The 13215-nt window shown below is 38.1% G+C and overlaps 1 protein-coding gene and 1 long non-coding RNA gene across 2 annotated transcripts in view; one reads left to right on the forward strand and one right to left on the reverse strand.

The window, feature by feature from the left end:
• Positions 1-2390: 2390 nt before the first annotated feature.
• LOC311068194 lies at positions 2391-4476 on the reverse strand. Its single transcript, XR_014603348.1, has 2 exons — positions 4013-4476; positions 2391-3903 (listed from the first exon to the last, which is right to left on the reverse strand). It is a non-coding gene; the product is annotated as an uncharacterized lncRNA (long non-coding RNA).
• A 2385-nt stretch (positions 4477-6861) lies between these two features.
• Positions 6862-13215, forward strand: part of msraa (methionine sulfoxide reductase Aa) — a 73220-nt gene continuing 66866 nt past the window's right edge. Inside the window, exon 1 of the mRNA XM_084090700.1 lies at positions 6862-7062. Coding sequence (XP_083946826.1) covers positions 6927-7062 — 136 coding nt within the window. The 5' untranslated portion in view covers positions 6862-6926. The remainder of the gene's footprint in view (positions 7063-13215) is intronic.

The raw sequence follows: 13215 nt of genomic DNA on the forward strand, positions 1-13215 counted from the left end.
CTTGTGTGTGGGTTTGATTTCAGTTTCTCCCTATTATATAACTGAATGGATCATTACACTGATGGTGCTTAGTTGTATAAAAAAGACAGAAAAGAAGAAGAACTGCCACAAAGGAACGATTTATGGGGGTCAGACCCCCTAAACATGCACTAGAAACTTAAAAAAAATTGGGAGTCATGGTTAAAGAACATATGCCGACTACTCTCTCTCTCTCTCTCTCTCTCTCTCTCTCTCTATCTCTCTCTCTCTCTCGTTAGATTACAAGTAGGGCGCGTATTTTTACCTGCAAACGCGCTTTACGATAAAGACATTACACGTAATGTCATTATGCATCTCTTTATTATAGGCCTACAGCACAAGCTTTAGTTATGGTATATATATATATAGGCCTATATATTATTATAGCCTAGCCTACTTATAGTGGCGCGAAATGACAATTTGCATTGTGCCAGACAAACCTAGACAGAGTTTGCTTGAAAATATTTTAATCATTAAGCAGGTGTTTTAAATTCTTTAAAACTCGAATTCATTTAAAATAGTTGTATAATTTGCACCCAGGTCAAGTCGTTTTTATTCGTCACAAGCGTAGTCTTACCTGACAGTTTCGCTCATCTCATTAGGCTAATTAACATAGCTCTGTATTTGGTCATAACAGTCCACGTTTTCCAACACTATTCCAGCGTTATATTTCCTTGATTTGTAATTTTCAATGTTCTTTTTCTACTCCAATACATTAAATCCACCCATGCAAATTCCAATGAAACAACTTCATTTTGTGTCTCACTGCAACCGTGTCCCCGCGTCCTTCAAGAATCAACATTTACAAAAATTACCAACTCCCTGATTGAAACACAGGGGCAGCTGTGTGAATTGAATCTGCGACCTAAATATTCTTTTGATGAAATATGCTAATGTAGGCTACACCTCTGCCTAATGAGGTTGATCTGACATTATGCAGTGTCCTTAAATACCCTTTAAAGGATATAGCATTTTCGACAAGGCCACACACGGTTCGCTTCTCCGTTGCTAAAAGGCGGAAAATTCTGTGTTCTGCATAATTCCTCACTTTTTCTACTGCGATGTCTTTGGCCATTTTAGTGCCGTGGTTCGAGGTTACTAACTGCCCTTGTGCACTTATTTCTTTTTCCTGAACCTTTGAAATGAAAACTCCAGCCGTAATGCACGTGTGGCTTATAAAATTGCATCTTGTTTATCTCCATTATTGGCTTGAATTGCCTGAACGCTTAATCTGTAAACGGACGAATGGTTGCATTCTAGAACATGCAGGAAGAAGGCCTGCACGTTCTATATTCTGAGGTGAATTGGGAGTTTTAATAATACTTAAACCTCTAACGGAAATGATAGGCTACATTACGTTAAGCTTGATTAGTAACCTCGTGGACGAAAATCATTAGCCTACACTACAATTCGACTGGTATAGCCTAAATTCAAATTATTATGACGCAACAAAAGCAAGTTTTCTTTGATATTTTTGATTGGCGGATATATAGCTATACGCGTTTATCTGTAATATAATAGTTTCAGTTGCCTATTTAATCATAAAAATGATTTGGCAAAAGCCTATAGGCCCACATTTTCAAAAGCAACCATTCGCTATTGATAAATGACCTTGAAAAAGAGGTTCGCGGTTAGGGTAGTCTAAAGATGAAACATTGTGTAGGATGTAGGCTATCTCTAAAAATGAACATTTCATATGAAGTGAAGATGAAATATTATGTCAGGAGCTGTAATTAATGGCATGTTTAAGGCGCCATAATGTGAAATATTTCCATTATCAAACCGGAATAGTCTATAGCCTATACCATAAGCGTGTTGTAGGCTACACTTTAAAATAAAGGTTCTTCAATGGTCCTCTTAAAATTCAGCATAGAACCATCAAGAACATGTTTGCTGTTCTTGCTGGTTCTTTAAAACGTTCTTGGTGTTGCGTTATATGATTCTTCAGATCAGTGTTTTGATTGATGGATTAAAGCAACCGTAAATAACATTTTCTAGAACTGATAAAAAGTATATTCTAAAAAATATATTCTATGGAATCAGGCAGTAATGCCCCTTTGCTTCTATCTTTACGGCGCCAGATAAAATGTTGATTTTGTAAATTGTGAACGTCATTGTGAATTTATATGAAATATCGCTTAAATTGCAGTTAAAAATCTGTTAAATTACACATAGGCCTATAGCTCGCGGCCTGCATCGTAATTACTGAGCATCATTAGCATCCATATTTTTTTGTGTGTAAATTTTGTAAAAAGTGTCAGTCACAAAAAGTCAGAGATAAAAAGTGAATAAATAATAATATTAGTGAATAAGTAATACATCGAAACACAAAGTGGCAAATATTGCGTGAAAAAAGAAAAGAAATTAATGTCTGCTTTGTGAATATGAGATTTTATTGACAAACTAAAATGATTTACAGTATCAAGGATACAATACAAACGTGCATGCGTAATATTTTCTGTGCCTTTAGAATGAGGACACATGACAAGTGCCACTTTGAGGACCCACTGCTGTCAGAAATTCAAGAAATCCGGAACGGTTCGTGATGTGTTCTGTTTAAATTGGTTGTCATTTAAGGCCTCACAACTTTTCTAACCATATTATTCTTCATCTTCTCCCGAAGACATAGTGTACATGTCTGCAAATGAGACTACTGTATGTGGCGTTTCTAGATTTTAAAAGCGTCTTCTAAATAGACAAATAACAAAAGGACGTTTCATCAGACCTCAAGGTTAACTGTTAGTGTTTTGAACTCGTATATAGCCACAATGACACTTCATAATATTCAAGGATACGCACTTTTGCGCAGCACAAAATTATGGAAGAACGCAATGAAATATTAAAGCTCAGTTTGGCCGCATTGATGCGTCGGTTCGCCTCCACACAAGCTCTCTCTCTCTCGCAAAAAAAAAAAAAAAAAACCGAGCGAAAGAAAATAAGAACTGTCATGCATCGCAAGCACGGACTAATTCGTGCAGTTTTTAAAAGCATTCATCGATGATATTTGCCATCTCTCTTGGCATTCACCGCGTGCCTTAATTGTATGGACATTTAAATCAAGGTCCGCTGTGAACACGAAGAAAAGCAGGCCTGTTTTCAACCACAATGTTGAGAATCGCACAACTAGCTACAGTATATCCCATGCAGCAACGATGTTGCACCAAAATGTCTACGTCCTCCTTCGACTGGTGTAGCATCAGCATCAGCATCCAACATTGCACAGAGCATCATGCATTCTTATGGCATCTGTGCATCAACACACACATAATAATTCAAACAAGCGTTCCCAGTTATTACATTACCTATTTTTTTCGAATGGCACGAGTGCGTTATCTCCACAGGACGGTGCGCATCTCTCCATCATGTGTTGGTGCAACATAAGGCCCGAGTGATGGCAATAAAAAGAAGGCGCTCAGTGGCGTGCTGCATGCAGTTGGTCCCTTGCTCAACTCCCATGAGATGTAAAAAATAGTAGAGGGCCCATCTGGCTCCTCACCAGCTTTGTCAAGTCTTGCATACGCTAAAATGCTAATGACCTAGATAGCTCATGCAAAATGCAGCAGAGGTAAGAAAGAAGGGGGAATCTGTGGGACTAGAGACACCGCCGCCTCGTGTGGGGGGTCGGGCGGGGTATATGTTAGAAGGTGGGGGCAGTTGAAAGCACCTGCATCAGGAGGGGGTAAACTAAATATTGGGGGAAAAGTGGAGGGGACCATTTGTCAAAAGCCGACCTTGCACCATATACACCGAAAGGAAAATTCCCCGCAAATTGGATTTTAATTAGGCGATCCATTCAGTCTGAAAATCAAAGAACCTATTAATATAGCCTGACATATATTGATACAGTGGCACCCTCAATGCATTTACAGTCTGCTGTCATATGAGCTATAAGAAGGAAAAAAGAAACATGCTTTAGTAAAACAGACGCAGTTGATTGACATTAACAATTTGTTTTAAAAAAATAACATCGCACATCGATTTCATCAAAACTTACACAAATACACCTTGCGAAGCAGGACATAAATAACAGGTTTTTATCCCTCGAGATAATAATTGTCCATATATCCAGTTTGGGGAAATGTCCACAAGGCAGTCGGTGCAGAGGAGCGTCGTTCAAAAAAATCATCAAATGTTCCGCACGCTTTTGCGCACCTTGATGCTGTTGGATGCGACATAAATCATTCCCGATTACAGTGTTGCATCACTCGAATTTCTTCATGATAAACGAAAAAAGGAAAAGCAGAAAAATGCATGTTAGAAGCAAATAGCCAGAGCAGAAGGCTTCGGTGCTCGTAAGCAGAGTCGGTCATCATGTGAAATGGTGTGATGCAGAGCGCGATCTGACAGAGAGGAGGAGAGTAGCCCAGTTTATCACACACACTGAAGCTCTCCGTCCTGCTCCTCTGTTCCCTTCCCTTCAGAGAGGATTATACTCTGGTGGAAAGAGGTGGCATCTGTCGGCTTACTAAACATTAGCCGTTTGGAAAATAGTTTCTGCACTTTTCATGATGCACATGCGTCGTCGTCATGTATTCTAAACAATGCATACTTTTCTTTTTATTCACATTTTTTGATGCACAAGTGCCGTTTGAGTGCACGATTTACTGGTTTATAATATGAATAACAACAAAAACACGTTTTTATTTTAAGTTTGATTAGATTTGTTTTATTCTAATCTTAACACAAGTATGTAATGCAATGCGTATTGGCAAATAAACCTCAAGTCTCTTGAAGAAATAAGGTCATCGTGCGCCATAATACCATCGACTGTTAATTCTTCGATGTTAACAATTTCACGTGAAATAAATATTTTGTTAACACCGCGATACACCCTTTGAAAGTATTAGTTCATCAAAGTGTGTCCAAAAATGAAGGCCGACTCCATATGGCCTGTCATCTTCGCGTTCAGTCCCATCCCCCACACACGCTCATCCCTCATGCCGCATTGATTTATTGTCGAACACTGATTTATCTCATCCTTTCCTCATTTTATTGGTACACGAAAACGTTTACACCGACTCCAAATCACTGATAGTTCTCATTTGGTTAGTGATGTAAACCAGTCACCTACAACGTCTATCTATTTATCTATCTTCTCATATGTGAATTATCCATGCACTTTGCAGAATTCCACCTATTGCATGTATTGTGAGGGTTAGTATCCGCCCCTGCTCTTGCTTTGAGGTCAGCAGAGGTCTCCTGATCCTCTCTTGTGTTGCAGTTTTGAGGACTGTCGTCTGCCGCACGCGTGTCTCCAACAAACACATTCGACACGCAGTGAACTCCAGATGGTAAAGCTTTTCAATCCACCCTTATGCTGACGACACATGGATAAAGACACTGTCTCTGAGTGCTCGCAGACAGACGACACCTTCAAGGGCCCGGGAATATCATCTCAAACAAAGAAATGTCTACTCAGTGTTCTGTTTTTGTGTTATGATATTAGATTATTTTGCTAGGCTACAGTAGCCTGTCATTTGAAATTGAAACACCTTTCTATAAGTTTATTAATACATCCTAAATTGACATAAAGTTATCATGTAAAAGAAATGTAACTAATTTTCTACAAAAAAACACTTACCTATAGGAAGGGGTGCACATACGTTTTTCAGTCATGGTTCTCATGAGAGCACCTGGAGATTTGGTTTGGTGCTCACACTGCACATAGTGTGACCCATTAAATATAATATATTTTTTAAATAATATTACTGCGTATATTTTTTATTTTTTTAAATAAACAAAATAATAAAGTGTGATAATACTATTATGTATATATTTCAAATTGGTATTAAAGAAAAATACAATTATTTTATAGTACACGTTAAAAGGTTGGGTTATTTGTTTAACCCAACCGTTGGGTTACACATATTGGGTCAATATGTTGGGTTATTTTGTATAGACTTAAAAACATACAATGCTAATATTTACATTATCATTTTTTAAAATATTAATTTTCAAATCTAAAATCAGCCAGCTTTTATTTTGGCGGGTTGCCAGGAAGTAAGTAGGCTACTTTAGTAACTTTAGCACTGCCGAAGCGCTGCAGTGAATGTCACAGTTTTGCTCTGAAACCGCCAGATTTATGCATTCAGTTCAAATGGAAATCTTATGCAGTATTACAGTGTCGATCTAAAACGGTGTTTGTGCATTAACAGGTGTCAACCATGTCGGTAAGCAAATGAGCGGTCTGAACTTATTACCCAGCGTATTTTTATTTTGGTCGCGCATGCGCACCACTTGTATGCACCCCTGCCAATGGCTATGATGCTATAATGTATGCGGCCATGCGCCGACATTTAACTGATACTGATAAGAGAACTGACTTTCAGTTTTAAGAAATTATTACACATAAGTTAACGATCATAAACTTCCAGTAACTGACACAAGCACATAGGCCTAATGATCAGCACAAATAAATTACATAAAAAATTACATAAAAATTACATAAATATGAGCATTTTGAATATTAAATACAATATATGGGTACACAAAATAGGCTAGGTTATGAAGTTGATGCTCATGGTGTGATCATTTTTTTAATAGTCGATGGGTGTGACTTATTTAAAACTAGCATTTTATAAGCTCACATTCATTAATATACTATATATTTGTAGTATTAAACATAATTGTCACCACGGAGCCATCAAATATATATATATATATATAAGTATATCTTCAAAAAAGTGCCAACACGCAGCTTTACCACTTTTTATTAAAAAGAACATAGCTATTCCAAGCTCATAAGCTATTTTTGATCACTAAGCGTTATTTTCCAACACACCAGTGACTCTGAGCCGTTTTAGCACTGGATTAATAAGAATACTTATTTACTTTTATAAGAGTTAAGTAACGAGCACGCGCTTGTGCGATCGTTACACAAGTGCATCGCGTGCGGCGTGTTTGTGCTCATGGTCGCGCGGACTTCCGTGCGTTTGGTTTGGAGTCATTTTATCCAAAGTAGAATGGGAGATATGTCCTCCAAAGTGCGAATGCCATCTCCGGAGGAAGCGCTGCCTGGAAGGGAGCAGAGCATGAAAGTGTCAGGTTGGTATGGCGTTGTGAATTTCTCTGACTTTCTCAGTTCACGCGGCTATCAGCGGTCAAACAAAAGGCAGCGCTGTAAGGTTTTAATTCGCGATGGGATACATAACGTTACAATGTTATAGGTTACGGAATTGCAGCGTAATCTTACGTGTGCAAAAATAAATCTATGATGGGTCTTCTGCGATCGAGGAAACGGGGGGCTTTGTTAGTTTAGTTTTTCCTGGATCTGTGCGACGCGCATGCGCAGTGCTACAGTAACATCTAATAGTCATTTGGTTTAATCTTGACATCCAGATAGCGGGTATTTGCAGACTTTATTTACTCCCATTTCCTTACTCAATAGTCAATTCATATATGTTTTGTAACGCCCTATAGCAGTATCAGTACATCTTACTCAGCCCCTTTTCTCTTTTTCATTTAAAAAAAATAAATTTTCACTTCAGAGTACCATTTAGGTGGAGCAAAATGTTTTCAAAGTAAGTCTTTTTTTACTGAGTAATATCTCCAACACTCTTGGCATTAAATATTCAATATCTTTTTCCTCAGAGGCAAGAGCACAGGGTAGTAAAGGGCAATAAAAAGCACACTTGCAGACCGTGGAACAGAACAGCTGACTCAGGCTCTTACATAAAAATGGAAATGCTGCTTCAAGTAGAGTGAAGAGCTCTGATGGGAACAGGAGGCTTGCTACGAATCCTAAATCACACCGTTTAAGTGACATCATTTAATCGGAAAAGAAAACATTTAGTTAGAATAGTAAGTAGTTATTTATTTAGCACACTTTTATCCAAAGTGAAATGAATAATGTGGGTGCGGTTATTAAAGGGACAGTTCAAAAGGTTATTTTTACACACCCTCTCTAATTTCCAAAACTATATAGCATTTATTCCCTTGAAACACCTTCTTTTTTTCTTTTTTTTGAAAAAAAATGGAGCATGTAGGCTATCCACTGTGTGTTCCACTGAGAAAATAACAGCATATGGGTAGGAGTAACAAGAACAGACTTTTCATTTTTGAGAGAACCATCCCTTTTGGAGCAGATCACTTGTCTTGCTCAAGGGCACAATAGTGATAAAACAAGGCATGTTTCTTTTGGAGGTCGAACTAGCAATTTTCTGGCTTCCAGCCCCGGGCCCGTCCTCCCAGCAGCAGGTCCAAGTGGACATTTCCTTCCCATTTTTGCAGATATTGCATTTGCATTCATTTAAATTGGACAGCTGTGGATTTAGGTTGGAAAGGAATCTTTGGAGTAGCCGATGATAGGTTATTGTTGTAAATCGGCCTGGAAGTTAATACGTATGATAATAACATTGTGTCTGCAATGCATCGCTCTCAGGAGCATCCGCAGGCTGCTTGACATGCGACTCACATTGGCGTTCAGTGCAATGGCATTAAGCGTGCCGTGCAGGGATCCACCCCTTCAGACTGCAGTGAACTGATCAGCAGCGCTCGCCTCTCAAGGCTTCCCCTTGGCAACGGGACTCCACCGCGGAGCTGGGAGGTTGCCAGGTAACACTCTGCAACACTGACACACGCGTGTCTCGCTTTGAAGATGTAATGAACCTGGTTGAAGGTTACAGACCACAGAACAGATGGAAGAATGAGATCAGAGCTTAGGGCATGCGATGTCTCTTTGAACACGAGCAGCTCGTACAAAAAAACTTTGTGGGTGCTTAGCTCATGTGCTGAGGGAACTGCTTCAGTTCTTTCAAGTTATGTAGTTGGTGTGGACTTCTTTTTGGAGTGGGATTGTACTTTTTTATTTTTTTTATCATTACAAATCACTTATGCTCAACAAGGCTGCATTTATTTGATCAAAAATACATTAAAACAGTTATTTTAAATTCCAATAATATTGCAAAGTATTACTGATTTTAATATATATATATTAAATATTATATATTTTAAAATATAATTTATTTTTAAGATGGCAAAGCAGTTTTTTTTAACATCAATACTCCAGTCTTCAGTGTCACATGATCCTTCAGAAATCATTCTGATTAACATGTGACTTCATTGTATCTGTAAAAAAACAAACATTGTACTTAACAGGATTCACTCAAAATTGAAAATCTATAATAATTTATTCATCCTCATGTCATTCTAAATTTCTATGACTTTCTTTCTTGTGTGGAAAACAAAAAGACTATTGTGTTTTGTCCATGTAATACAGTATAGTCAATGGGGTCCAAAGTTGTTTTGGACACCAGCATTCCTCCTGAATACATCTTCTTTTGTGTTCTACAGCTGAAAGAAAGTCACACAGGTTTGAAATGACATGAGGGTGCGTAAATGTTGACAGAATGTAAATTTTTTTTGGATGAGCTATCCCTTTAAGTGGCACCCATAATTACACACAATTTAACTTCTGATAGGCAAATTATAACAGAAATGTGTGACTATACATGAATATTTCATTTATTATTTTTCTGCTTTTAAGTGCTATGTATTTTAGACAGTTTAATTAAAACGCACACAAAAAAATTTCATCCGGTGGAATGCTTGACCTTGGAGTCAGTTTAAAAGTATATTTCATTTTTCCCAGGAAAAGATGCAAAGAAAATTAATTGTGGAATTTGAATAGTGGTTTGATAGTCGATTAAGTAGTACAGAATAAATACTTCTCTAATAGGGATGTTGTGCTATTGAACATCATACATGTGGTCTTTGCTTAAACATTAATTCTAACCAAAGCAGCAAAGATTACATTTGGTATGTATTAAAATGATATTTAATAGGAAATATAGATTGTCAGTGCAATATGGACCAACTGTTTTCACAGCCTCTAGTTGTTCATTTGCCGTGCTAAATATCACAACAGTTTTGTGGTAGTGCATTTGAATACATGGTTTGGTTTCCATGTTAAGTGAGGAATTTTTTTTAGGGAGGGTGTCCTTAGGGCCGTCCCGCTTTGGCACAGCATCGCTGCCATGTCCCCAAAAATGGCAGTAGAAGCACAGGAGGTGCTGTTTTGGCACGCGCTGAAAAGAGGAACGGCAGCAGGACTTTTCCCCGCTAAGATAGATCTGAAAGTGAGTAGGTGAAACACGGAGCAACTCTCGAGTGCCAGTGGCTAACAACGGATGAAGCGGATGGGCAGTCAAAGGAGGAACGTTGGAAGTGCGGGGACGCTGGGGAGATTGGCATGACAGACATTCCAATGTCCTCATGTCTGTGCATCTGGCGAGGGAGGAGGGGAGGGGACCGTATCTGGATGGAGGTGGCAGGGAATGGCAGAGAAGAGAAATTAATTTGAGATTCGTTTTGATCAATTTGCCTAAATTGGCGCTTTTTCGGTGGGGGAGGAGGGGGGCCCAGACGAGCAGACACAGGCTGGAGCTCCGCCAGGGTTTCTCGGGAAAGTTGCCACACCGGGAGTGCGGGAGCACGGAGAGGGAGAGGAATGGAAGAGAAAAAACCCAGGCGAGACTTGGCAGGGTTTTATCGCAGCTCCCTTTGTCTGTTTGCTCAGCTTTTGCGCAAAGGAAATCAAAAATACCCAGAGTGCAGGAGCTCAGCTTTAGTGCTAAAAAACCAAATCTATAAAGAAAACTACCTTCTACTTTGCAAGAAGCTAGTGCAAAGGTGACGAGACGTTTGTAACAATTCTGGAAGAATTATGCGTTCCCCATTTTTTTTGGACTGGACTTTTGAAGTTGATTGCGCCAAGAGATGACCATGTGTCTTCAGGGGTCTTTGTTATCTTAACCGCTGATGAAGATGCATCTGACTTATGTTCTAATGGCTTCACTATTGGAGAGAATGTCTGGACCTACAAACGGCACGTGCTAAAGAAAAGTTTGCGCCTCCATGATTGGACTACAAAGTTTGGTTTTTACTTTTATACGTTTTAAACTTTTAAAACTAAGAGCCAGAACCAAGACATTGCGTTCCTAAGATGGAAATGGATGTTTTCGTCTTGGAGGAGGAAGTTAGGTGACTTTCCAAGTGTCCTCATCAACAGTCTTCTTTCTTTGAGGTGTGTCTCCAGAAAACCAAGACCATAATCCAAAATGTTTTGCATTTAAATCTGTTTATCACAGTGCATTTAGATAAGTGAGGGCATAAATAGACTGTTTTTGTTTTCAGGTGATGTTCCAGAATTAGGGAATTTAATGCTTTACAAGAAGAAGATGGATTGTTGGTCGGCCATTTTGGTGCTGAAAAGCTTGCGGTCAACAGTGAATGTCTGGAGTATAAAGAAGGCCTGGATGTTGATTTCTTAACATCTGTAAGTGGTTTCTCTTTCAAGCCAAATAATGCACGTTTGTCTCATATTAATACAGATACAATCACATGCTAGAGGTTTAGAGGTTTTTTCTCAGTTGGTATTCTTGACGCTGAAGGGTCATTGTTACAGTGTTGTGCTGTTATCATTGGTTGATTATATTTATCAGGATGTGAGGTGCATAAAAAGTGAGTGATCGTTTTCCACTCATTCTGTGCCTGCTTTTTCTCACACAACCCTGCTTGGTACACGGCATCCGTCTGTACTTACTTTATAGCTTCCTCTCACCAACTTTTATACTAATACACTGGTTTTCTGTCTCTCACAGCCACACATTGGCATTGCACTCGGATTCTGGCTGCATCAGGCTTCCAGTTAATAACTGTGAAAAGGGCAGGAATAGAGAAGAGACAGAGATAGATTTTGTTGATTCTGTGCCAGGATGAATTTGCCAGATGTGTTTCATCGCAAGACAGGTGTTCATGGCTGATAGAACAGGTGCAATATGATGTTTGGTGTTATAAAAAAGGTTTGAAAAGGTTTCTCTGTTTTACATCAATACTCAAAAAAAGCAAAGGCCTAAGGACTTTGAATTTTTAATCACCAGACATTATTTCTGACCTTTGAAGATGGATCCAAATTGAATATCTCTTCACTGTTCTGTATGCCATTTCTGATTTGTTTTATGAAGTAGACATTTTTTCTTTTCTATTTGCCACCAGCGTCTCAGAACATGTACTTGGGAAACTGCAAAATGCCAGTTGGAAACTCTCCATTGCTATGATCTAAAAAATAAATATTCTAAAAAATAAATATTAATTATCAACCAGATTATTCATATACCACCTGGATAGATCTAAATCAACAACCCTAATTGTCTACCTTTTGAATATGTTCATTTAAAGTTTATCTGTAGTGTAAAATATATATATTTAAATAATTTAAAGTAAAATACACTACTACAAAGGTGAACCCATTAAAGTACAAAATAAATGGACAGAATTAACAAAGACTGGTCAGAAAACTGCTTGATTCTACACCACATTTAGCTGTTTATTTAGATGATTGTTTGGTAACTTTTTTTTTTTTTTTTTTAAGGACAGGTGTGTTGTGTGTCATAAGCACAACCTTATGCAAAGTCTAAATATCTTTCCCAAACTAAATTGATTAGACCAGAAGTTGAGATAGCTCAAGCGATGTTTTGAAATCTCCAAAGAACCTTTAACTCTTTAACATTGAAGAATGTGACATGTTTGGGGTCAGGAAGACCCTTCGAGCAGCAAATCAGCATATTAGAATGATTTCTGAGGGGTCACTGAAGACTGGAGTAATGATGCTAAAAATTCAGCTTTGCCATCACATAAATAAATTACATAAATACATTTTTTTTAATAGGAAATAGTTATTTGACACTGTAATAATATTTCACAATATTATAGTTTTCCTGTATTTTCAAATAAATACGATCTTGGTGAGCACTTCTTTGACTTTCAAAGACATTAAAAAAAATCGTACCTACCCCAATCTTTTGAACGGTATTGTGTATATGTATGTATTGAAATATTGCATACTTTTTCAGCATTTTATTAATAGTGAGAACTGAGTTCCTCATGCTTGAGGATTGTATTTTGGGCTCTTGAGCTTTTTTCCTGCCTAAGTGAACAAGTAGAAGAGTCCAACCATGCATGTAGTGGCAGTAAATTATTCATAACTTCCTTGGGAGATAATAGAAAACCTATATGTTGCATGCCTTTTCTCAGCAATAGTTTTTAGAAACTCAGAAGTAGACCTTTTAATGGTTGCAGAAAAGCAGTGTGGTGTTTTTGGTGAGTTATTGTGCACGTTGACCAACTTTAAGTCATTTAATGTCTTGAGAATCTAGCCTCCTTTAGTATTATTTGCAATTGTCTTTCTCTTTGCTGATG

This window comes from Abramis brama (assembly GCF_963993115.1).
Source record: "Abramis brama genome assembly, chromosome: 18".
In the NCBI taxonomy this organism is placed as follows: domain Eukaryota; kingdom Metazoa; phylum Chordata; class Actinopteri; order Cypriniformes; family Leuciscidae; genus Abramis; species Abramis brama.